The sequence below is a fragment of the Pongo pygmaeus genome, chromosome 18 (assembly GCF_028885625.2).
Source record: "Pongo pygmaeus isolate AG05252 chromosome 18, NHGRI_mPonPyg2-v2.0_pri, whole genome shotgun sequence".
NCBI classification, from domain to species: Eukaryota; Metazoa; Chordata; class Mammalia; order Primates; family Hominidae; genus Pongo; species Pongo pygmaeus.
In genome coordinates this window covers 19,728,742-19,752,070 of record NC_072391.2, presented here as the reverse complement: position 1 = coordinate 19,752,070, position 23,329 = coordinate 19,728,742, and the positions used below count along the sequence as shown (strand labels likewise).

Sequence of the window (23,329 nt, the reverse complement as noted above, 5' to 3'; positions counted from 1 at the left end):
AAACCAAGTCTGTGTTGGGTTTCAGATTAGTGTAATGTGCCTGTGGCAAAAGGTCTCTTCCTTCCTGAGAGATGCAGCGGTGTAATTAGAATCCGGAGACGGATTCATCAGCATTTCTTACCAGCGTTTCTACAGGATGCTCCAATATTCATCTGGGCCTAGTTCTGCTTCCTGGGAGACCATGGAATGTCGTTGCTGCATGCCATCTGCTGGCAAAATGCAGGGGTTCCTCTCGGGTCACTTGGGTGACACTGGGGGTTCAGTCCATTCCAAGCAAGTTAGCTGAGAGCCCAGGTAAAAGTCAGTAGCAGGCTGGTAAGTGTCTGTCCTTATTTCCAAGTCAGTATTAAAATGGTCCAGGTGTGAGGCCGGCTCCAAATCCCTCTGAAGGTCATTGTTCATGCATTAGCTGTTCAGCAAACATTTGTAGAGCATCTGGTACATGTCAGGCCATTCCACCTTCACTTAGCATCCTTTCGGTGAGGGCAGGTGTACCTGGCACACAGGCTGGGGGATTTTTATCACGAGCTGAAGTCAGAGCACTTTTTCCCCTGGCCTTTCCATTCATCCACCCCATCCCTAAAAGTCAACTGAAACCCTGGAGAAACAAGTTGTAGTTATTCCTTGTTAAATCTGTAATTTATTCCCATTAATCCTTTTTGAAGACAATGGCAAATCTGTAAAATGTTCAAATACACACGGGAAATAGCAGGCAGGAATTTTCAGCTTTTGTCTTAGAACAGGAGTCAGCAAGCTGCTTCTGTAAAGAGTTAGACTGTAAATATTAGGTTGGTGCAAAAGTAATTGCAGTTTTTGCTATTGAACGTGATGGCCAAAACTGCAATTACTTTTGCACCAACCTAATAGTTTAGGCTTTTGGAGCTGCACAGTTTCTGTTGCAACCACTTAGCTCTGCCCTTGAGGTTGGAAAGTAGCCACAGATGATGCGTAAATGAATGGGCGTGGTAGTGTTTTTACAAAAGCAGACTGGCAGCTGTCTTTGGACCCAGGACCCCTGTCTAAGAGAAATCAGGTTTTGTGATGCTGTCGGATCCCAATAAGGGAAAATTCTAAATTCCCTTTCATGGCCTACAACGTCCTGCGTGACCAGATCCCTGCCCGCCTCTTTGTCTTCAGCATCTATGCTTCTTATTGCTAATTAAACTTCAGCTATCCCTTCCGCCTTCTGGCTCTTAGTCATGCCAAGTGTGTGGCAACTTTAGGACTTTTGCAAAGCTGTTCTTTCAGTTTCAACGGCACCACTGGAGCTGGACTCCATCCTTTTCAGTTTCTCCCACTTCTATGAACTTTTGCAAAGTAAGTCGAGGAGTTTACATGATCTTGCAATGGGGTGAGATATCTCACGACAGTGAGGTAGGGCAGTCATCTGCTCATTTTCTAGATGCAGTAATTTCTCCATTTCAGTCAGTGATAGCAACACCAATCAGGTCCTCTAATGAACAATCCAGGTGTCTTCTTCGATTCCTCCCCAGCCTCATCTCTACAGCCAACAGACTGCCAAGTTCTGCCAAATTTGCCTCCTGAATTATTTTCAAATCCAACTTTTCTTCTTTCTTAATTGAACCTATTGTCATTTCTTGCCTAGACTACCCCAAAGGCATGCTTATTGGACTCTTCACTTGCAGACTTGGACCCCTGTAATCCATCCATCCATCCATCCATCCATCCATTCATCCCATTCATCCATCCACTCACCCACCCAGTCCATCCATCCATGACCCATCCATCCATCCATCCACTCATCCAGTCCATCCATCCATCCATCCATCCATCCATCATCCATCCATCCACCCAGTCCATCTATTCATCCATCCATCCATCCATCCCATTCATCCATCCACTCATCCACCCAGTCCATCCATCCATCCACTCACCTAGTCCATCCATCCATCCATCCATCCCATTCATCCATCCACTCATCCACCCAGTCCATCCATCCATCCATCCATCCATCCATCCATCCATCCACGCATCCCATTCATCCATCCACTCACCCGCCCAGCCCATCCATCCATGATCCTAGTCCATTCATCCATCCATCCATCCATCCATCCATCCATCCACCCATCCACCCATCCATCCATCCACCCACCGAGTCTGTCCTTCCATCCATCCATCCACCCACCCAGCCTGTCCATCCATCCATCCATCCACCAAACACCCACTCACTCGGCCAGTCCATTCATCCATCCTTTCATCTGTCTGTCCAATTCACTTATCTTTTTATCCATCCATTAATCGACCCATCCCATCCATGTTTTCATCCACTCAACCCATCTTTCCACATATCCACCTATCTTCTCATTCATCCCTCCATTTATCCATCCAGTGTATCTACTTGGTACCAGGTGGTATAAGTAGTGAAAAAAAATATTTAGAACTGCCCTCCTGGATCTTTTAGTTTAGTTTGGAAAAGGGATGCTAAACAAACTACACAAATACATGCATATTAATAAACTGGAATAAATGCTATAAAAGAAAAGTTTTGCCTGAGAAAGCATAACCGGGTTTAAACTCAGATCCAAGGAACTGCAAGAATTGCTGGCAGAGGCATGAGAACAGGGGTCTGGACAAGAAAACTAGCATGTGGAGAAGCCTTCAGCTACAGTCTGCTTTCTCTAGGGGACGCAGGAACAGGGAGAATGGGTGAGAATGAAGGGAGACAAGGCTAAAGAAGGAGGTAAGCCAGACTGCAGTGAGTCCTGAAGGTCTCACTGACTTGCAATGGGGAAAGTCCTTGGCAAGTCTTCAGCAGATGAGCCACACAGTTCCAAGTACATCTTAAGAAGCACACTCTAGATGCAGAATGAAGATTCACTTGGGAGAGGCAGGGAGGGGGTGTGAGACGCAGATGTGAGCAGGTAAGTTAGGAATGTATTGCCACAATCTACATGACAGGGATGTTGCAGAAGAGAGAGAGAGAAATGGACCCAGCAGTGATATTCAGGATGTAGCACTGGAAGGTCTTGCTGCTGGTTGAGATGTGAGAATGAGAACTGACCTTTTTCAAGCTCTTCAGGACCTAGCCTGAACCAGTCTCAGTGGCCTGAGCTTTCCAGAAGGAAATAATGCTTTCTTTAATGATAAGGATAGTAATAAGACAATTAGTACTGAATAAGCACCTACTCTACAAGCACCAGGTACTTTGTTATGTATTACACATCATTCCATTTAGGAGAACCTGTTGGGTAGATACTATCATTAGCCCCATTTTAGAGATAGGGAAAAATAAGGCACACAGAGGTTTAGGTGATGTGCCCAATGTTCCATAGCTGTTGGTAGACCCAGGATTCAACTCCAGAACCCCAATGATTAGAAGCCCATGTCCTTGACCATCTGGACAGGACCATTTCCAGTATTCCACATTTCACAGGATCCTATTCCATGTTTTTGGAGCCAGAGAACCCCGGTGTAGACACCCCTCTGCCACCCCGGAGAGAAATCTCATAGGATTCCAGACGCATAAGTAAAGTCTGGAGGCTGAGCTCCGCTGATCTGCTGGAGTCTTTATTGCTCTACAAATGCATTATTAATTAGCCACTGGGGTCCTCCCCATAGACCTTTTAAATTACAGTTAAATTCCTTGATAGCGTTCCATGCACCTAATAGTGCATTTCTTGTGTTCACGGCAATAAACAAGGGGAGAGAGGGAGGCCTGGATAACCAGGTTAATTGCCCTTTGAGGTTTAGGCTGAGAAAGCAATGGCAACAGCACCTCTAAATTCTCCAGGTCCCCCACTGCAATGCTAATAAAGTCTTGAAACAAACAGCACTGTCAAGCCAGCATCAGGAGTAGAGACTACAGTTTCTTCATGCCTGGCCCACTGCCGTGGCTTCACTGGGCCTCCAGGTCACCTTGCCAGGGCCCTCCTTCTTGGGAGCTTTCAGTGTGAGTGCATGAGTGCATGGAGATTTGTTTTTTAATGGCCATAAAATTTCAGTTTTGCAAAACGAAAAAGTTCTGGAGATTGGTTGCACAATCAATGCAACCATGAGGAGAGGGAGGAAAAGAGGCAGCATCGACGTTGGAACTGATGGGGCACCCCTGGGAATTTGCTGCTTCCTTAGGAGTCTCTTACTCCCAGGTTATGAAACAGTTGACTTTCAGGGGATACAGTGTGGGGAAGAGGCAGTTAACTAGCCTATCTTCTGGAATTGTCTTCTCCACATGCTAGAGCTGGAAAGTGATAGCAGCCAGGGAGCTCTCCAAAGCAGGTGTATTAGTCTTTCACACTGCTGACAGAGTCATAACCGAGACGGGGTGATTTATAAAGAAAAAGAAGTTTAATAGACTCGCAGTTCCATGTGGCAGGGAAGACCTCACAAGTATGGTAGAAGGTGAAAGGCAAGTCTTACATCGCCGCAGGCAAGAGATAACTCGAGCAGGGGAACTCTTTATAAAACCATCAGATCTCCTGGGACTTACCATCATAAGAACAGCAAAAGAAAGACCCACCCCCATGATTCAATTACCTCCCACTAGGTCCCTCCCATGATACATGGGAATTGTGGGAGTACAATTCAAGATGAGATTTGGGTGGGGACACAGCCAAACCATATGAGCAGGGGTTGGCAAATTATGGTCTTGGGCCAAACCCAGCCATCCATTTTGTAAACAACATTTTATCAGAGCACAGTCATGCCTATACATTTATGCACTATCTACACATTGAGTTGAGTAGTTAGGACAGAGACCTTCTACCCTGCAAAACCTGAACTATTTATTACCTAGCCTTTTACAGAAAGTTTGTCAATCCCTATTTTAAAGTGTACATCAGATTGTGCTACCGTCTTGCTCAAGACCCATCCAGGGCTCCCTATGACCCTAGAGTAAAGGTCAAATGACTTATCTGGAACAAATCATCTAGCCTCACTCTACAGGAAAATCGTCATCTGTGAAATGGGAGAATGAAGAAGCCTACTTCACCAATTTAGAGCAAGATTTAAATGAGGCAATGCATGTTTCAGAAGAGCTATTTTTAAAAAATGGTAAAATATATAACATAAAATTTACCATCTCAATCATTTTAAGTGCACAGTAGTGTTAAGCATATTCATATTGTTGTGCAACCAATCTCCACAACTTTTTCATTCTGCAGAATTGAAATTCTGCGGCCATTAAAAAACAAATCCCTGTTTCTCTCTCCCTCAAGCCCCTAGGACTCACCACCCTACTCCTGTCTCTAGGAATTTAATTACTCTAGATACCTTGTGTAAGGGGGAATCACACGATATCTGATCTATGGTGACTGGCTTATTTCACTTAGTGTGAAGTCCCCCAGGTGCATCCATGTTGCAGCATGTGATAGGGTCTTCTCCCTTTTTAAGGCTGGATAGTATTCCGCTGTATGTGTAGACCACATTTTGTTTATCCTTTCATCTGTTCATGGACACCTGTGTTGCCTCCACCTTTTGACTACTCTGAATAATGCTCCTATAAACAAAGGTGTACAAATGTCTCTTTAAGACTCTGCCTTCAATTCTTCTAGGTGCGTACCCAGAAGAGCTAACTTTTATTGAGCACTTTCTAGAGACAGCCTCTGCTTTAATAATTCACACAGATCCTCTCATTCTATCCTCACAACAGCCCTACAAGGTGAGAACTATTAAGACTATCATCATTAGGGTGACCAGATAACTTATTATGGTCTGTTTATGTAAAGCTTGCCTATCCCTTTGTTAAAGTCTAAATGAGATCACGGCACTATCTTGCTCAAAACCCACGCATGGCTCCCTAAAGGTCAAATTAATTATCTGAAACAAATCATCCAGTCTCACTCTATAGGAGAATCCTCGTCAGGTTAGAGTGAGACTGGAGAACTCTTGAGAGGAAAAAGGGGCTCCATTACTAACTATACCAGGACGCAGATCGCGATTGTCCTGGGCAAACCAGATACCAATCATCATCCGCATTTTATAGATTAAAGATCAAGCAACAGAGCAGTGAAGTCCCTTGCACAAGGTCCCGAATGAGGGAGGGGCACAGCTAAAATTCAAACCCAAGCCGACCGACTCAAGCTTTCACTGCTAAGCACAGTTCTATGTGCTTAGCACAAGGTGCGGCAACGGTCAGCAATCAATGTGAGGTGTCTCATTATGGGCTCTTCAGGCTGGGGAGAGGGGTCTTCAGGGGGCAAAGGGTCATCAAGGGCTGAGAAAGTCAGAGGGGTGAGGGGGAGGCTTTTCACACCCAGGAGTGAGACTGTGGATGCCAATGTGTCCATACCTAATGTGAACTTGCCCCATGGAGAGAAGCAGATGCCCGGGTCTCCCACCATGCTTGGCCACGGCACCATGGACATTTTGGACTGGAAAATTATTGTGGGGGTGTCCTGTGCATTGCAGGATGCTGAGCAGTATCCTTCATCTCTACGCATTAGATGCCAGTAGTACCTCCTTTCCCAGTGGAGACAACCAAATGTCTCTAGGCATGACCAGATGTCCTGAGGGGCTCAGTGGCCTTGGTTGCAAACCACTGAATCAGGGAAAGGGCAGAACTAGGGGGAACAGGATATTCTCCCAGGTCCGGGCTTCTCAAAGTGTGGTTCTGGAGGGGCAGCAGCAGCCTCTGGCAGAAGTGTGATTTCTCAGGTTCTGTCCTCGACCTGGGTCAGAATCCCTGGGCATGGGGCACGGAGGGGATCTGTTTCCAACACAAGCCCAAGTATGGCCGGCAAGCACTGTCCTTGACCACGAAAGAGCATTGCTGGGATCTCGGAGGACTAGTCACGCGAGATGTTACTAACGTGAAACCTGAAGAGGGATCCCAGGCAGAATGCAGGATGGAAGATGAGGATGTTTTAGAGGCTGCCAAGGTCCTGTTGGTGACCAATACAGGATATACTGTTATGACCAATACAGGCTTTTTACAGGGCAGTTTGATGCTGTCTATCACAATTTAAAATGGGCAAGCTGTTTGACCTGCCAATTCCATTCTTCAGATGCTCTGTAGCAGCCAGTCTCAACTCAGGATCCCCAAGAGAATTAAGCTCGAATGTCTTGGGGCATCCATTGCAGGTAGCAAATTAGCTTTTCTCTGATATATCCAGAATGGTACTAGTTATGTACATCTTTGAGAGATCTGAGGAAACAGTCACTTAGTATAGCAAAAAAAAAAAAAAAAAAAAAAAAAAAAAAAAAAAAAAAAAGTGGCAACACCTAAATGTCCCTCAATAGGGGAATGACCAGTTACACTGTGGTGTATCCATACCCAGAATTATATAGTCAGCTACTATAAAGAAATAACTTAGGTCTCTAGCCCCAGGCAAGGAAACAGACCTCAGACATGGACATGTGCGTTAAAAAATATATATATATATCATGTAACTTGTGAATTCTTTCATCCCACAGCCAGATACTATTAATATATTTTTTACAAGTTTCAGATTTATACATCAGTTTCATATGATTTATGAATCCCTTGTCACAAAACCACACTCTTTTTTTTGACATGTGTTGAGTTTAGATATCTAAAGAAAAACAAAAATGTACACACAAGTGCCACTGCTCAGATGGGACTGACGGATCAAGATGGATTTTCCCCTTATCTGCAATGTTTCAGTATTTTAAAATAATGAGAATGTATACAGCCTTGACTTGAGGAATTAGATTTTAACAAGCATCCTTTCTGCATTATTTGGGCAAGTTCTTAAAAATCGTGAGGAGAATTCTCCTTTCCCTGCCTTCTCACCATCTTTTCACTTTGGTCGCTGTAAACATCACCAGGGACTGGCTCTTGGCAGCCTCCCAGTTCCTCTGAAAGGTTTCTCACTCTATCCATGCCACACTTGGAGGTGAGCTATTAATTTGTGCTTTGTGGCTCAGCCTCGATTCTGATTTAGGGCAACATAAAGCCGCCTCAAAATTGCGAAGAATAAATTAGTTTACTAATTTCGCCATCAAGAGTTTATCAAAGCAAGCACTATTTCAACCGTCTCTTAATCAATCACCATTTTCTGTGTTTATCTCCTATTCAATTTTTACCAGCGGGTTCTATACACATCAATTTGTCTGATGTTCTTCCTACATATGTTTTAAATTACTTTATCACTGTATAAATTTCACAGCCATTAAGAGGTTCTAACACCACAATGGCTGACATGGTGTTAAAAATTGAATTCAATTCCATGGGGTAATAAATTGTGACCTAAATCCAATCTCTCATGGGTGACTGAAGGATACAATGAAAAATTATTGCTTTGTCATTTTTACACTAACACAAATATACCACAGCAACTAAAAACTGGCAGAGAAATGGGAGGTAACTGCGTCTGGCTATTTCTCACCCCAGGCAACGGACTGACTTCAAACACAAGTCTTTAGTGTCTTGGATGGGATCAGCACCCCCGCCTCCAGAAACAGGTGAATTATCTCACTATGTGGGTGGGTCTCTTTGCAACAGACAGATCGAGCACAAGGAGCAAATGTAAGCTGCAAAGTGCTTGCTTCAGCCTGAATGCAGCTGCTCCTATAGACACCAAAGTGCAGTGGTTAAGCCCCTTGCCACGCCACTGGAACCAAAGTCTCTGAGCTCAGAGCCTGGCTCTGCTACTCGTGAAATGTGTAATTCTGGGTAAGTTTTCTGTGTCTCAACTTCTTTGAATACAAAGTTGTTATGAGGAATAAATGAGTTAATGTAGCTAAACCTTCTTAGGATAGCCCTTGGCATTTAACGATCCCTACGTAGAGGTTAAGTGTTATTATTTAAGAGCAGTTTCTTGTACAGAGATCTTAGCTCCCTGTTCTTTCTGGCTGCAGAGAAGGTGAGTAACAAATATCAATAGCTAGAGAAAGGTGTTGACTAACATGCAACGCATTTTCCTTTATCTCTGGAGAAGCTAGATCAGTCATTTAACACATCTGGTTCCACATTTACTAAGGGTACCACAAAGCAGACAAGCTAAGGTGTGGGTTTTGAAGTGAGGCAGAAGTGGGTTTGAGTCCAAGGTCTGTCACTTGCAAATGTGACCCTGGGCAAGCTACTTAACCTCTCTGAGGCTCAGTTTCTTCATCTGTTCAATGGGACTAGAGAACATTCCTTCTCCAGGGCTGTGCAGGAGTCGCGATGAGATCACACATGCAAAGTGCTCGCCTCCACACCTGGCATTCAGGAAGTGCCTAAGAAATGTGGGTTCTCATGTCCTAGCCCCATACAGGCAGGGGCTGGAGATCCAATGATGGAGACTCAGGATATGCTATAGCAGCCAGTCTCAACTTAGGGTCTCGCAGAGAATTAAGGGGACTCAGCCCTTGTGGCTCAGTGTGGGCTACAGAGGACTCCAGCAACCACGCTATCCTGTGACATGTGCCCCAGCAGGGAACAGGCAAAGTGGTTTGGGGGCACACAGCTTGAGCACCTCACACAGACTTGGAGAGGTGCAGTGTGGGGAGACAGCATCACAGAAGGCTTCCAGGAGGAAGTGGCATTGATTCAAATTCCTCGCCCTGGACTGCCAAATAATTCGAGAGAGGAGAAAAGGCCAGCTAGTTTTGTTGACTTATGCAGAAAGGAGAGAGAGCTAGTCCTTTCACTCTAGGGCTTATTTCATTCATTCATTCATTCATTCACTCATTCATTCAAGGGCCATGTCTGGGCTCCTTCCTTCTTGCAGAAAGTCTCTGTCTTGGGGCCCTGGGTGGCAGACACACAATCAGTTGTGCCCAAGGGAGCAAGCCTCTCATGGAGCAAGAATTCTGTACGTTCTTCGAATCTCCATTCTCTGCCTTGTTCTGGGGCAGCTACTGGGCAAGAATTCATGGAACGCCAAGAAAATCATCACCAACCACCCTGCCATGGAAGCGAGTCTCCCATGCTCACCTGCAGGCTTCCAGAACCACAAGAGCTGCCAATCGAGAGGTGGCCTATGGCTGACTTGTAACAGGTGCTTGGTAAATATTTGCTGGCTAGACCGACGGATTAATGAAAGTACACTCAAATACAGTATTTTATTCAGCAACCTGAGGAGGCAGGGGAGGCACTTGTGCAATCTGTTTTATAGGAAAGACGTGAGGCTCAGAGAACACAAGCCCCTTGTTCAAGGCCTTCACAGCCGATAAAGTGGCAGAGGGGCCACAAGCCTTTTGAGTTTGGTTCAAAGGCTTCTCCTAATCCAGGGTCAGGTCAATGATAGTGAAACAGCCCAGGACACTGAGTCTATGCCATTGCTGGAGGCACTGAGGATTTCCTTCCGTGGCTTGGATGTCATGAGAAACAACACTATAACAGGAGGCAAGACCTCCCAAGGATGTGTACCCTAAATCCAGGGCTAAGAACTTGGGGGCAGGGGTTGCTTTCCTGATCCAAGATGACCTCTTGTTCAGGGCTCAAAAGTGGAAGAAGCATGATTCTGTAGAGAGAGGATGGGAGACCTGCCCCCCAGTCCCAGCCTGCCAGACCCCTATCTTTGGGGCTGATATAGTTTGGCTGTGTCCCCACCCAAATCTTAAATTGTAGCTCCCATAATTCCCATGTGTCATGGGAGGAACCTGGTGGGAGGTAATTGAATCATGGGGGCGAGTTTTTCCCTTGCTGTTCTCGTGATAGTGAATAAGTCTCATGAGATCAGATGGTTTTATAAAGAGGAATCTCCCTGCACAAGCTCTTTCTCTTGCCTGCCACAATATAAGACGTCTTTTGCCTTCCGCCATGATTTTGAGGCCTCCCCAGCCACATGGAACTATGAGTCCATTAAACCTATTTTTCCTGATAAATTACCCAGTTTCAGGTAAGTCTTTATCAGCAGCATGAGAACAGACTAATACAGGGGGGCCTACCTTCCCCTCAGGTCTCTGGCAATTTCAGTTCAGTACTGAGAGATGACTCTACCTCCATTCTCCTTGCTCAAAGCAAAGACACAGATCCTCTAAACCCAGCACTTTTAGGAATTACAACTTGGCCTATGAGCAGATTAACGTTTTTGCTTATAGCAAGAGCTCCCTATTGGTCTTGAGTGTTTTAAACTATCAACACCTGTTCCTACCCAAGGTCCTTTGCACACGATGGTCCCTTGACCTGGAATGTTCCCCTTCAGCCTTTCCTCTAGTTAACTTTTACCACCCTTCATCTCTTAGCTCAACTATAAAACACAACTATGCATTTCCCCAGAACTGCTGTTGCAATTTTACATGTGAATTTTTTTTTTTTTTTTTTTTTTTTTGAGATGGAGTCTCGCTCTGTCATCCAGGCTGGAGTGCAATGGTGCAATCTCAGCTCACTGCAACCTCCTCCTCCCAGGCTAAAGCAATTCTCATGCCTTAGCCTCCTGAGTAGCTGGGACCCAGCTAATTTTGTATTTTTAGGAGAGACAGGGTTTCATCATGTTGGCTAGGCTGGTATCAAACTCCTCACCTCAAGTGATCCACCTGCCTCCCAAAGTGCTGGGATTACAGGCATGAGCCACCGCACCTGGCCTACATGCACATTTTAATCATCATTTACCCCTGTGTTTCCCTACCCACACCTTTAACAGGCTGCAAGCTCCCTGAGGACAGGGATTCTGTCTGCTTTCCTCCCAAATGAATCCATCCAAACTAGTTCCTGGCATAGACAGGGGATGCTCGATGACTAATTGTTGAATGAGGGTATATTGAAGGGAGCTGGTGACAAACAGTTTCAGGTCCCAGGTGGTGGATGCCATGCTCAGAACACCACCTCCACAGAGATTCTAGACGCCCATTTCCATCGCTTTGCTTGGTGCACACAGGCCTCTGTAGAGGCCCCAGTGTGAAGGGAGGTTGAGCCACTGAGGCTAAAAGCAACCACGTTATCTTCTTTCCCAGTGAGGGCAAGACTGAGGCTTATGATGTGCCAAGCACGAGATATTCAAAGATGAGTACGATCAGGCCCCTGGCATGTCTTTCCCCACCATCTAAACCAATGTCAGGCACAAAGTAGCCTCTCAATAAATATTAAATGAATAAACGAATTCAGCATATCCAAAGACTAGGGACTGTTCCATTTGCGAGCAGCTTAATTCTTAGCAAGTTCTTCTACAACGAGACCAAATCTATTTCTGTTCCTTCTCTAGGCACCTATGTAGTTTTTTTGTTTGTTTGTTTGTTTTGAGATAAAGTCTTGCTGTGCCACCCAGGTTGGGTGGCAGTGGTGTGATCTCAGCTCACTGCAACCTTGACCTCCTGGGTTGAAGCGATTCTCGTGCCTCAGCCTCTTGAGTAGCCGGGATTACAGACATGCGCCACCATACCTGGCTAACTTTGTTTTGTTTTGTTTTGTTTTAGTAGAGATGGTGTTTCTCCATGTTGGCCAGGCTGGTCTCGAACTCCTGGCATCAAGCAATCCACCCACCTTGGCCTCCCAAAGTGCTGAGATTACAGGTGTGAGCCACCACACACGGCCTGTAGGCACCTATCTAAATGGTTCCCCACCTCGCCTGTCCTCTCACCCTGCTCTTCAAATAAATCATTTGAGTCATATCCAGACATTAGACTGCAGATGTGGCTATTCACTTGTCACCTTTGGTCTCTCCTATTCAGGTAGAAGCTCCATGAGGGTACAGCCATCTAGATGCACAATTGATTCCCAGAACCAATGGACATGGTACTCAAGTGGGACGAGGTTTTCTCTGCTCTTGTTCACGGCTCTAACCCCAGGTCCTAGAACAAGGATTGGCAAACCACAGCCTGTAGCTATCTATTTTGGCATGGCCCTTGAGCTAAGAATGGTTTTTACATTCTTAAGTGGGTAGAAAACAAATCAGAAGTAGAACAGCATTTCACAACAAGTGAAAATTATATGAAACCCACATTTCGGTGACCATAAATGACTTTAACTGAAGCGTGCCCACGATGGTCATTTGTTGATGTGTTGTTTATGGCAGCTTTCACGCTACAATGGTAAAGTTGAATAGCTGAGACAGAAACCATGCATTTTATAAAGTCCCAAATATTTATGATCTGGCCCTTTATAGAAATTGTGTGTGAGGGGGAGGCCCTGTCCTGGAGCATAGCCTTGAACGTGGTGGCTGACCAATGAATGGGTCTGCTGATTTTCTCTGGATTTGCCAGTCTCTTGCCTTTCCCTAGCAAGCCCAAGGAAGACCTTTGGGACTAGTTTTGTCCAGTTCCAATGGACTGTTACTGGATACCTCTTCCCTCCTGGGCTCCTCAGAAGGAGATGCCAAAGGGCCCAGTTGGAACTGCAAGGGCCGCCTTGGGAAAGCCCGTCAACCCCACCCACTTGGCCAAGCTGTTCCAGGTGGCTTCATCACATCACCCTCATTAGCGTGGTACCTTTTAACTTTTCACAGCTATTCCCTCATTTTCTCATCATTGGTGATACAGCAAAGGATCTGGGAGAAAGTAGTATCTCTGGCTGACAAATGGGGAAACTGAGGTACTTACCTGGGGCCACTTGAGACACCCCCAGTTCTATTTTCCCTCCACTGCGGCTGTCAGCCACGCTTTCTAGAAGCTGGCTACTCATGCTGTGTAGTTACCCCACTGCCCCCAGGGCAGGAGGGATGTAGAAGAGACTGCCCTTAAGCAGCTGGCAGTACCATCTGCCAGTCTCTCTCTGCAGCGAGTGGCCAGCCTTCCCCCCAAAATCCCCATATCCAAAAATCTATTCCTGCAAAGGCTGATGGGTAAAGACAGTTTGTTGCTGCCACAAAGAATCCCCTTCCGTTCATCCTCATCCCTAACACCTGCACCAGCTTCCCCAGTCATGTGCAATTTCCTTTGCCCATCACCCATTGGAGAACTGCCGACTTCACTCAGATGCCCAGACCTGGTTTCCCCACTCAAGTCCAGCCCACCCTGCTCCCAGCCAATCATCTTCCCCGGAACTTCTCACATTTTTCATTTCTAATTCTTCACAGGGATGTCTGGACTGCAGACCCACAGGTCACTTACAGCATCTATGTGGTGTCTTAACCAGACCCAGCAAAGGGGAAGAAATGCAGGAGCAAGGCAAGGAGCCAGCAGGGCCTTTCTTGGGACATTTTAACTCAAGACACAGAGAGGCTGGTGGCTGTGAGGGCCACTGCATGGAGGGCGCTTCCTGACTTGCGGGTGTTCAAAATGCAATGAGGCAGAAAAAGCTGTGTCACCTGGCAGCTGGCACAGATTGCCTCCTATGGGTCACAGGTGAAACAGCCTTTATTGGAAAAGATGCTTTGATGATGAAAGGGGCAGAGATGCACCCTTCACCCAGGATCCATGTGTTCCCTGCAACCAGGGCTTCTGGGGAAGAGGTGATCCTGGAAGCCTTCCCAGAGGAAGCACATTCAGGGTGGGATCTCGAGAGGCAAGAGGTAACAGCCAAAGTGGGGTGAGTGGGAGTTGTGGTGACAGGGAGGGGGCTGGGGAGGACTGGAAGCTACTGGGGCTGTGTCTGAGGAGCACACCCAGCAAGATGTGGCTGCACAATGGCTGACACCATCAAAGCAACCCCTTCCTCTCCTCTCCTTTCCTCTTCTTGTCGCCCCTTCATTTAGACAACTCCTCCATCGCAACGATTAGGTTGGTGCAAAAGTAATTGCGGAAAAAAAAAGTAATTGTGGTAATACTAACAATCCAAGCACATCCACTTAACTTCCCCAATGCACTCGGCATTTTATATGCATTGTCTCATTTCAGCCAACCACTCTATAAAGATAGAAGATGAGTTTTTGTGTCCATTTTACTGTGCAGACTGAGTCACTGAGAGGTTAGGGTTATGTCACGAGTAACGGCAGAGCCAGGAATTAAACCCCGTTGTCCAAGCTGTCCTTGACTTTCAATCCAACCTGGTTCATTCCCCTGAAACACTAGGGGTTCCAGTTGAATGACCAGAGACCCTAGGGTGTGTGGCTAGAAACAAATTTCTCTGAGGCCATCCCTGGGGGTGATGCAGCAGCGTCCCTCCCCCACACCTTACTGCATCTCCCTCTGCATGGTTGCCAGTGGACAGCCAGAGGAATCCCTCTTCCCCTCGTGAAAACAGCTGTCACCGAAAAGGGATGGAGCTGGGGCTTCCTTCTAAATCCCTTTTCTTTGAAGAGTAAAGGAGAAAAGTCACGAGAGCAAGGAATGTCTCACAGAAAGCAAACCATCTCCTAGGCTTCTGGACTCGCCATTTTCCCTGAGTGGTGGTGGGGCGAGAGGACAGAGAGCGTGACGGACGGGAGGAGTGGGGGCGCTTCACCAAAGTCAACATTTAAAATCTATTTCTCTTCCCCTGAATTTTTCAGACTTGCAGCCATGAGGAATTGTTTCCTTAATTATATTCAACTTCCGGCACACTCTTGGCTAAAGTTTAGGTGATGTTGCGTAAAGCAAAATGAGAAACACAGGGCATCCATCTGTGTGTATGCACATATGTATATGAATATTTACTCATATATTAAATTTCCCTCCACCCCTGTCTCCATCTCCTCATTTAGCAAAGAAATAAAAGGACCACTGGGCTGAAGCTCAAATCCCTCCTAAGCGAGGGAAATCCGGGTGTCATGGTTTCCAGAAAAGGAACACAGTCCCCGTATGGGGTGTAATTACATCTTAGCTTTCTGCAGAAGAATAGTTTATGGCTTAAATGCTATTAATTGTAAGCCGTTTTGTTTCATGGGAAGTTGTTCATTGATAACTACCCAATTAGGGTTATTTTGCAATTAGTCTATTCACAGTAAATTTATTGCAAAAGGGGGAGTCTGTGGTGTAGCAAATTAAAGCGTTGCTGAGGCTGGGTGTGCAATGGCTTTTAAATGCCAATCTTATTAACCAGCTCACAGGTCCTGGAAGGGTGTGCCATCCTGGCCAGTGCACTAAAGGCCTCAAGACAACCTCTGGCAAACTCACACTGCAAAGCCATCCAGAGATAACCTCAGCATGACCAGGAGAAGTGCAGGAACCCCTGGCCTAAGATGCTGAGGTTTTGACTTTTTTTGAACAACTGTGGAGCAGTCATAAAGCAAATAGGATGCAATGTGCAATGTACATTAGTACTACCAGGCACAGTTCTTAGCTGTGTACTAGGCCCTTGGAAACCCTCTAAGCTAAGTGTGATGATGCTCATCTCCCCTTTACAGATGGAGAAACTGAGGCACAGAGAGGTCAAGCAACTTGCCCAAAGTCCTACAGCTTGTGCACGGGACATCTGGGATGCGGATCCAAGTGGTCTGGCTCCACCACCCCAGGCTCTTAACCATTGACAGCATCAGCCCCCCTTGTTTCCCAATAATGCCCTGCCTTCTCCCTTGCAACTCACTCTCCTGGCACCAGAGAGAGAGAGAGAGACAGCCTACAGGTGGAAGAACACCTCTGGGGCTTGACAATTTGAGATAAAGTGACCCTTTTGCCTTCCCAAGAGGGACAGGCTTACGGAAAAGGATGCAAGCTCTGTAACATGAGTTCCAATACCAGCTCTGTCATCTGCTGGCCATGTGTTTCTGGCCAAAGATTCCCCTTCCTTGAGCCTCAATTTCCTCACTGACAAAAAGGGTTCACAATAGACTTAGCCTGTAGGACTGGTGTGCGGACACGGTGTGACAAGGCAGTGTTGCATATATTAGCACAGGTGACTCTTGAACAACCAGGTTTGAACTACACAGGTCCATTTATAAACAGATTTTCTTCCCTCCTGCCATCCCTGAGATGCAATAATACCAACCTCTCCTCCTTCTTCTCCTCCTTTTCCTTAACTCAACATAAAGACAAGGATGAAGGCCGTTATGATGATCCACTTCCACTTAATGAACAGTAAATATGCTTTCTCCTCCTTAGGATTTTCTTAACTTCTTTTCTCTAGCTTACTTACATTTATTTATTTATTTACAATTTTTTTTTGACACAGAGTCTCACTTTGTTGCCTAGGCTGGAGTGCAATGGCACAATCTCAGCTCACTGCAGCCTCCACCTTCCGAGCTTAAGTGATTCTCCTGCCTCAGCCTCCCGAGTAGCTGGGATTACAGGCATGCGCCACCCAATCTGGCTAATTTTTGTATTTTCAGTAGAGACAGGGTTTTACCATGTTGCCCAGGCTGGTCTTGAACTGATGACCTCGGGTGATCCACCCGCCTTGGCCTCCCAAAGTGCTGGGATTACAGGCATGAGCCACTGTGCCTGGCCTAGCTTACTTTATTATAAGAATACCATATATAATGCAAGTAACATATAAAATATGTGTTTATCAACTGTTTATGTTACCAGTTAGCGAAAAGTCAACATAGGCTATTATCAGTTAAGGTTTTGGGGGAGTCAAAAGTTGTGCTCTATTTTTTGACTTCAAGGAGGTTGGCACCCCTAACCCCAGAATTCTTCAAGGGTCAACTATAGACAGTAATAGCATTTTGCAGGGATAAGAAAACTAAAGTCCAAGGGCCAAATCCAGCCCATGACCTATTCTTTCTTTTTCCTTTTTTCCTTTCTCTTCTTTTTTTTTTTTTTTTTTTTTTTTTTGAGATGGAGTCTTGCTCTGTCACCCAGGCTGGAGGGCAGTGGCACAATCTCAGCTCACTGCAACCTCTGCCCCTCGGGTTCAAGCAATTCTCCTGCCTCAGCCTCCAGAGTAGCTGGGATTGCAGGTGCACACCACCATGCCCAGCTAACTTTTTTGTACTTTTAGTAGAGATGAGGTTTCGCCATGTTGGCCAGGCTGGTCTTGAACTCCTGACCTCAAATGATCTGCCTGCCTCAGTCTCCTAAAGTGCTGGGATTACAGGCATGAACCACCACGCCCAGCCAGCCTATTTTTATAAGTCAGGTTTAATGGGAACATAGTGCATTTGTGTATGTGTGGTCTCTGGCTGCTTCTGCCCTATGACAGATGGCAGACTTGAATAGCTGTGACAAAGACTGGCCCCCAAATCTTCAAATACCTAAGATCTGGCCCTTCACAGAACAAATGTGCTGTCACTGATAGAATTGAAGGAGCTCAATATTTCGTTCATGGAATGGCATTCAACTCAGGCCTCCAAAACTTCTCCGCCAGGCACAGGTTAACAAAAGATTCTGGAAACATTGCACTCCACTTAATTATTGCTACACTCTATGTGCCAAATCTAATCAAGAATATAGACAGGAACCACCTGGACCACTTAGACAAGGGTGAAACTGCAAGGCAGAAAGAAAGCTTTTCTTTCTAAATCTTCCTATTTAAAAGTATCATGTAGACCAGGCACTGTGGCTCATGCCTGTAATCCAAGCACTTTGGGAGGCCCAGGTGTGTGGATCATTTGAGGTCAGGAGTTTGAGACCAGCCTGGCCAACATGGTGAAACCCCACCTCTACTAAAAATACAAAAATTATCCAGGCGTGGTGGCAGGCACCTATAATCTCAGCTACTCGGGAGGCTGAGGCAGGAGAATCACTTGAACCTGAGAGTTGAAGGTTGCAGTGATCTAAGATGGAACCACTGCACTCCAGCCTGGGCGAAAGAGCGAGACTGTCTCAAAAAAACAAAACAAAACAGATAGAAAACAAAAGTATTGCACAGACACATGCTTGCTACTAGAAACTAAAATAATACAGATGCACTTGTTAAAGTTGTCCCTGCTGCCACCCTGTCCCTGCAGATGGGGGCCATAAGGAAGGTTTGCTGTCCATCCATCCAGCCCTCTTTCTGTGCACTTAGTGTATGTGGCCACTTCCTATTTGATCTAAATCCTCTATTCTGTGACCAGTGGTAAACACAGAGGCACATATTTAAAATGAAAAACACCTTTAATGAACTGGGTGACCTGGCATAAGTCTCTTCACCTCTATGAGCCTCATGTTCTTATCTGTCCAAGGAATCGAATGAAGAGTTCTCACTGGGCGCAGTGGCTCATGCCTGTAATCCCAACACTTTGGGAGGCTGAGGTGGGTGGATCACTAGGTCAGGAGTTCAAGACCAGCCTGGCCAAGATGGTGAAACCCTGTTTCTACTAAAAATACAAAAATTAGCTGGGTGTGATGGTGGGCGCCTGTAATCCCAGCTACTCGAGAGACTGAGGGAGGAAAAATGCTTGGACCCGGGAGGCGGTGGTTGTAGTGAGCCAAGATCATGCCACTGCACTCCAGCCTGGGTGGCAGAGCAAGACTCCATCTCAAAAAAAAAAAAAAAAGTAGCGAATGAAGAGTTATCTTAAGAGGTCTTTCTAGTCTACTTTTCTGGGGAGCCATTCTCTTGCTGCACCTCCTTTCTGCATCAAGAGAGTTGGGCGAATTGAGCATTTGCCTTCTCAGGAGGACACCAGGCAAAGCCTTGCATGGCTCCTGGATGCACCAATGCTGGTGGAACGGAAAGCCCTTCCTCCCCAGTTCTGCAGCTGGCTTGATTCTCTGACTTTATGCCTTGACATTGAGCAGTACCTCAGTGGATCCCTTCCAGCTACATCTGTTGACCCTGACACCTCCCCAAACTCCATCTAGCTTGACTCTGACATGCCCCAACCCCATCGGAGCCCCCAGAGCTCTCTGTTGCCTCCTTGCTGGCCTCCATGCTCATTTAAGGGTCTTTTCCCTTTGGAGATAACAAAAGTAGGGGTTGGTATTTGGATTTAGAAACAACAAGGGGGTATTGTGAACCTTTGGCCACTTTGTGAGGGACAGCTGGGCTGGCCTTGCAGTGTGGCCCAATGAGAAGGAGGGATGGCCAGGAGTAGATAGTGAAGTAGGCTCCCAGGGAAAGCGGAGCAAAAGGACCCCTAGAATGCAAGCCGCTCCCTGGACAGATAAGAAATCTAGCCCCTGAGAGCAGAAGGACTCTCCCTACTAGCTGGTAGCTGAGTTCAAATGAAATCCACATCCATTTATTTCAAATGCATTCCTCTCTGTTAGTTGCTAGTGGCACCAACTCTTTGTGGGAAGGTGCCTTTTAGATGCTGTCTGCCCTCTCCACAGAGAAAACCACTGAGCAAATGAATTCACAAATGTTTTGAGAAGATCTTCTCCAAGGAAAAAAATAAAATTTAAGGGTGTTCCCAGAGGCTGGATTATCATAAGCTATGGTGGCAGGGGCTAGTGGGAGGGAAGGGGGCATGCCCTAAACAACAGTGACCACGAGTCAATAACCAGCGACCACGTGGCTGGGTGATGGTACATTGGGGTTCTCTCTACTCTGAGTGGGTCCAAAATTTCCTGCCATAACAGTAAGCTTGTAAGATCACTTAAAGGCCATGTGACCTTGGGAGAGGGATTTTACATCTCTCATTTGAAAAAAATTGGGCTCACAACATCAGCATCAGCCTCACAGAATAGTGGATGTGATAAACAAATTGACTGCACAGAGCCTGGTGCGGTGTCTAGCACACAGCGAAACCTCAGCAGCCACCTGTGGCTGCTGTCATTCCCCTTCCAAGGGCACTAGAGAAGGTGAACATCACCACCAAGAAATACACATCAATGGCACAATTACACATGCGCTAGTGAAACTGGACTCCCCATCTTCAGATGGCCCCTCCACTCTGCCTGTGAATTTCTGGATCAGAGCTCAGATCCCTCCCTGTGTCTCAGCAAGAGAGCTGGTTTATCACCAGGTCATCAGCACATAGAAGAGTGCCAGTGAGGGGAAAGAGGGAGGGGAAAAGGAAAGAGCAAGAAAATGTGGAAAGAAGGAACGAAGGAAGGAAAGAAGTAAAGAATGAAGGAAGGAAAAGAAAAGAAGAAAGGAGGGAGGGAGGCGAGAAAAATTAGGAAAGAAGAGGGAAGAAAGCAGGAAGGAATGTAGAAGGGAAGAAAGAAAATAGGAAGAAAAGAGGAAAGGAGACAGAAAGAAAATTAAAATAAGGAAGAAAGGAAATAGGAAAGCAGGAAGGGGGAAGAGAGGAAAACAAGGAAGGGAATGAGAAGAGAGAAGGAAGAAAAGGAAAGGGAGAAACAAAGCAGGAAGAAAATGAGGAAGGAAGGGAGGAAAAAGGGAGAAAGAAAATAAAGGAATGGGAAGGAAAGAAGGAGGGAAACAGGAAACATATGAGGAAGAAAAAGAAGAGAAGAGAAGAGGGAAAGAAACTTTCGATGAAGGAAAATGGAAAGTTACAGAGCCTCTGAAGTTAATGTAACCAATTACAAACCTCTCAAATCATAATCAATTACAATAATATTCATGTCAATTCTAATCCCAATATTCTACTGAAAGAGAAACCACATCATATCAATACAGCTCCCTTGGCTCCTGCAAACATCACATCAGCTCCCGATTTCACTATAATTTCATCCTTTGCCATAAAGGCAATGTGTTAAAGCACCTACAAAAGGTAATCCAATTTTGCAAAATTTTTCTGATACAAGACTTCAACATTCAGGAAGTACTAGAACACATCAGATCTCGTGTGCTCATCTGGGGTTTGGAAAACAGCGCGGCCTTTCTCAGAAGTTCTGAGAAGGTGAGCAGAATGGGGCTGGGCAGGAGGAGGAAGTGGCCAGGAGATCCCTCTCTGAGCCAGCGGGGCTGGAACTTACCTTCGAGGGGGCAGAACCGAGTCACCTTCTCAGGCATCAGCAGCCCTAACTTATGGCGGCAGTAGGTCTCCCCAATCTCCTGGCGGCAGTGCTTGGACTTAGCACGGGACAGGGCAGAGATGGCCTCCTTGCCCGAGATGTCACACTTAGGGGGCTGGTCATACTTGGTCTCGGGGGAGCTGCCCCCAGTTTTCCTGGCATGAGGCAGTCTGGACACATCCTTCCCGTGGCTGCTGTTGGCTGCGGCTCTGTCCCCGGGAGGCAGCACCTCACCGGGGCCTTTCCCGGGGAATGTATGTCCTTTTCCTTTCTCCTGCTGTTCCAGCTTCCTTTTCAAAAGCTCCTTCTGTCTACTCGGTAGCTTCTTCGCCAACTCAGGCTGGTGCTTCTGCTTTTGAGTCCTGGGTGCGAAGTTGCTGTTGTCGACATTCTCAAAGTCTTTGGGGACAGAGTTCTCGTTGTTGCTGTCTGTTCGCACTTTCTCTTTTGGCCGATGAGAAAAGTAGCCATCCTGGAGAAGAGGGGAGAGAAACAGAAGAGAAACTTGACAGAGATCACGCTAAGCAGACTGGCCTTTGAAGAGTGAGTCATACGGACTTGGAAGCCAGGGCCATAGTTTCACATCCTACTTTTGCTACTGGTTTAACCTCTGGTAAGATGTTTCTCTCTGGACCTCAGTTTCCCCATCTGGAAATATGAGATGTTCCAACCAGAAACTAAGGCTTTTTCAAGCTCTAAAGTGCCATGACTATGATTCTCAATGTTTCTTATTAACCACACCTTTTCAAGTCAGTTTCTTTCCTTGACGGTCTTTGCCACTGTGTAACAAACATTTTGTTCCAGCGTCCTGTTTAAATCCCAGCTGAAAGTGCTGCGATGGTTTACTTAAGGGCTGGAAACGATATAATAAAGTTATAAAGGGAAAAATATTGGTAGGATATTATATACATTCCATTGCCTTTAGGACATGCTCATATATCTATGCCCATAAGAGAAATCAGACCGAGCCGTTGTAAATTCTGTGGGAAAGAAACCAGCAGCATTTTTTTTTTTTAGAGGAATGCAGCCCGTGTAGAATAAACTTTATGCTAAGTCCTAGAGCAAAGCAAACTTGTGACACTCTTGTGCTTGAGTTTGGCTCTTCATGTGTGTACATGGAACAGAAGTGATGAAGTCACTTGGGGTCAAGACAAAGATCAGGAGTCGTTCTGGAGACCATGCGTGGCATGAATGTTTCCAGAAGGGCTGGACCCCAAACTCAGCTCCTCCATGGGTAAATGGGTCCTGGTTACTTTGATCAGTCGAATGATCAAATGCATCATTCAACCAATGCCCCAAATTGTTTCTGCAACATGTTGCTTCTGCTTAAAGCTCATTCCCAAGGCCTTAATCTGAAAGCACATCCAGTGTCCTACAACACGGCCCCTGACCTCTGAAGCCACAGAAAACAGTAATGGCTCCATATAGCTGCCCTTGTTGCTATGGAAACACAGAGGCAATGGGCAGCTTCCCTGCTAGTCTTCTTTTTAAGGAGGGCTGAAATATGCCTCTTACCAGTTCCCAAGGAAAAAGGTGTCGGGGCCTGAACAGCAGAGCTGCAGGGGTACCCAAGAGCAGCTGACCCTCAGCAAGGCTCCCACCCCAGCAGGTCAGCAAACAACTGCCTGTGTTTTTTATAAATAAAGTTTTATTGAAACACAGCCACACCTGTCCATTTGTGTATTGTCTATGGCTGCTTTCCGGATACAATAGCAGAGTGAATAGTTGCAATAGAAACTGTCTGGTCTGAAAAGCCTAAAATATTTCTATCCAGCCCTTTAAGAAAATGTATGCAGACCCCCGCTCTGCTGGAGTGTGAGTTAAAAGGCCTCCTCCTCTGGGACTGGGTTAGTTGCTTCTGTCCTCACTATCCATAAACGACTTAGTGATGGCCTGG

The 23,329-nt window shown here is 46.1% G+C and overlaps 1 protein-coding gene across 1 annotated transcript in view; it reads right to left on the bottom strand.

Annotated features, from left to right (window-relative positions):
* Nucleotides 1–23,329, bottom strand: part of XYLT1 (xylosyltransferase 1) — a 368,112-nt gene that overhangs the window by 134,337 nt on the left and 210,446 nt on the right. The window contains exon 3 of the mRNA XM_054454615.2: nucleotides 21,394–21,904. Within this exon, the coding sequence (XP_054310590.2) occupies nucleotides 21,394–21,904 (511 nt within the window). The remainder of the gene's footprint in view (nucleotides 1–21,393; nucleotides 21,905–23,329) is intronic.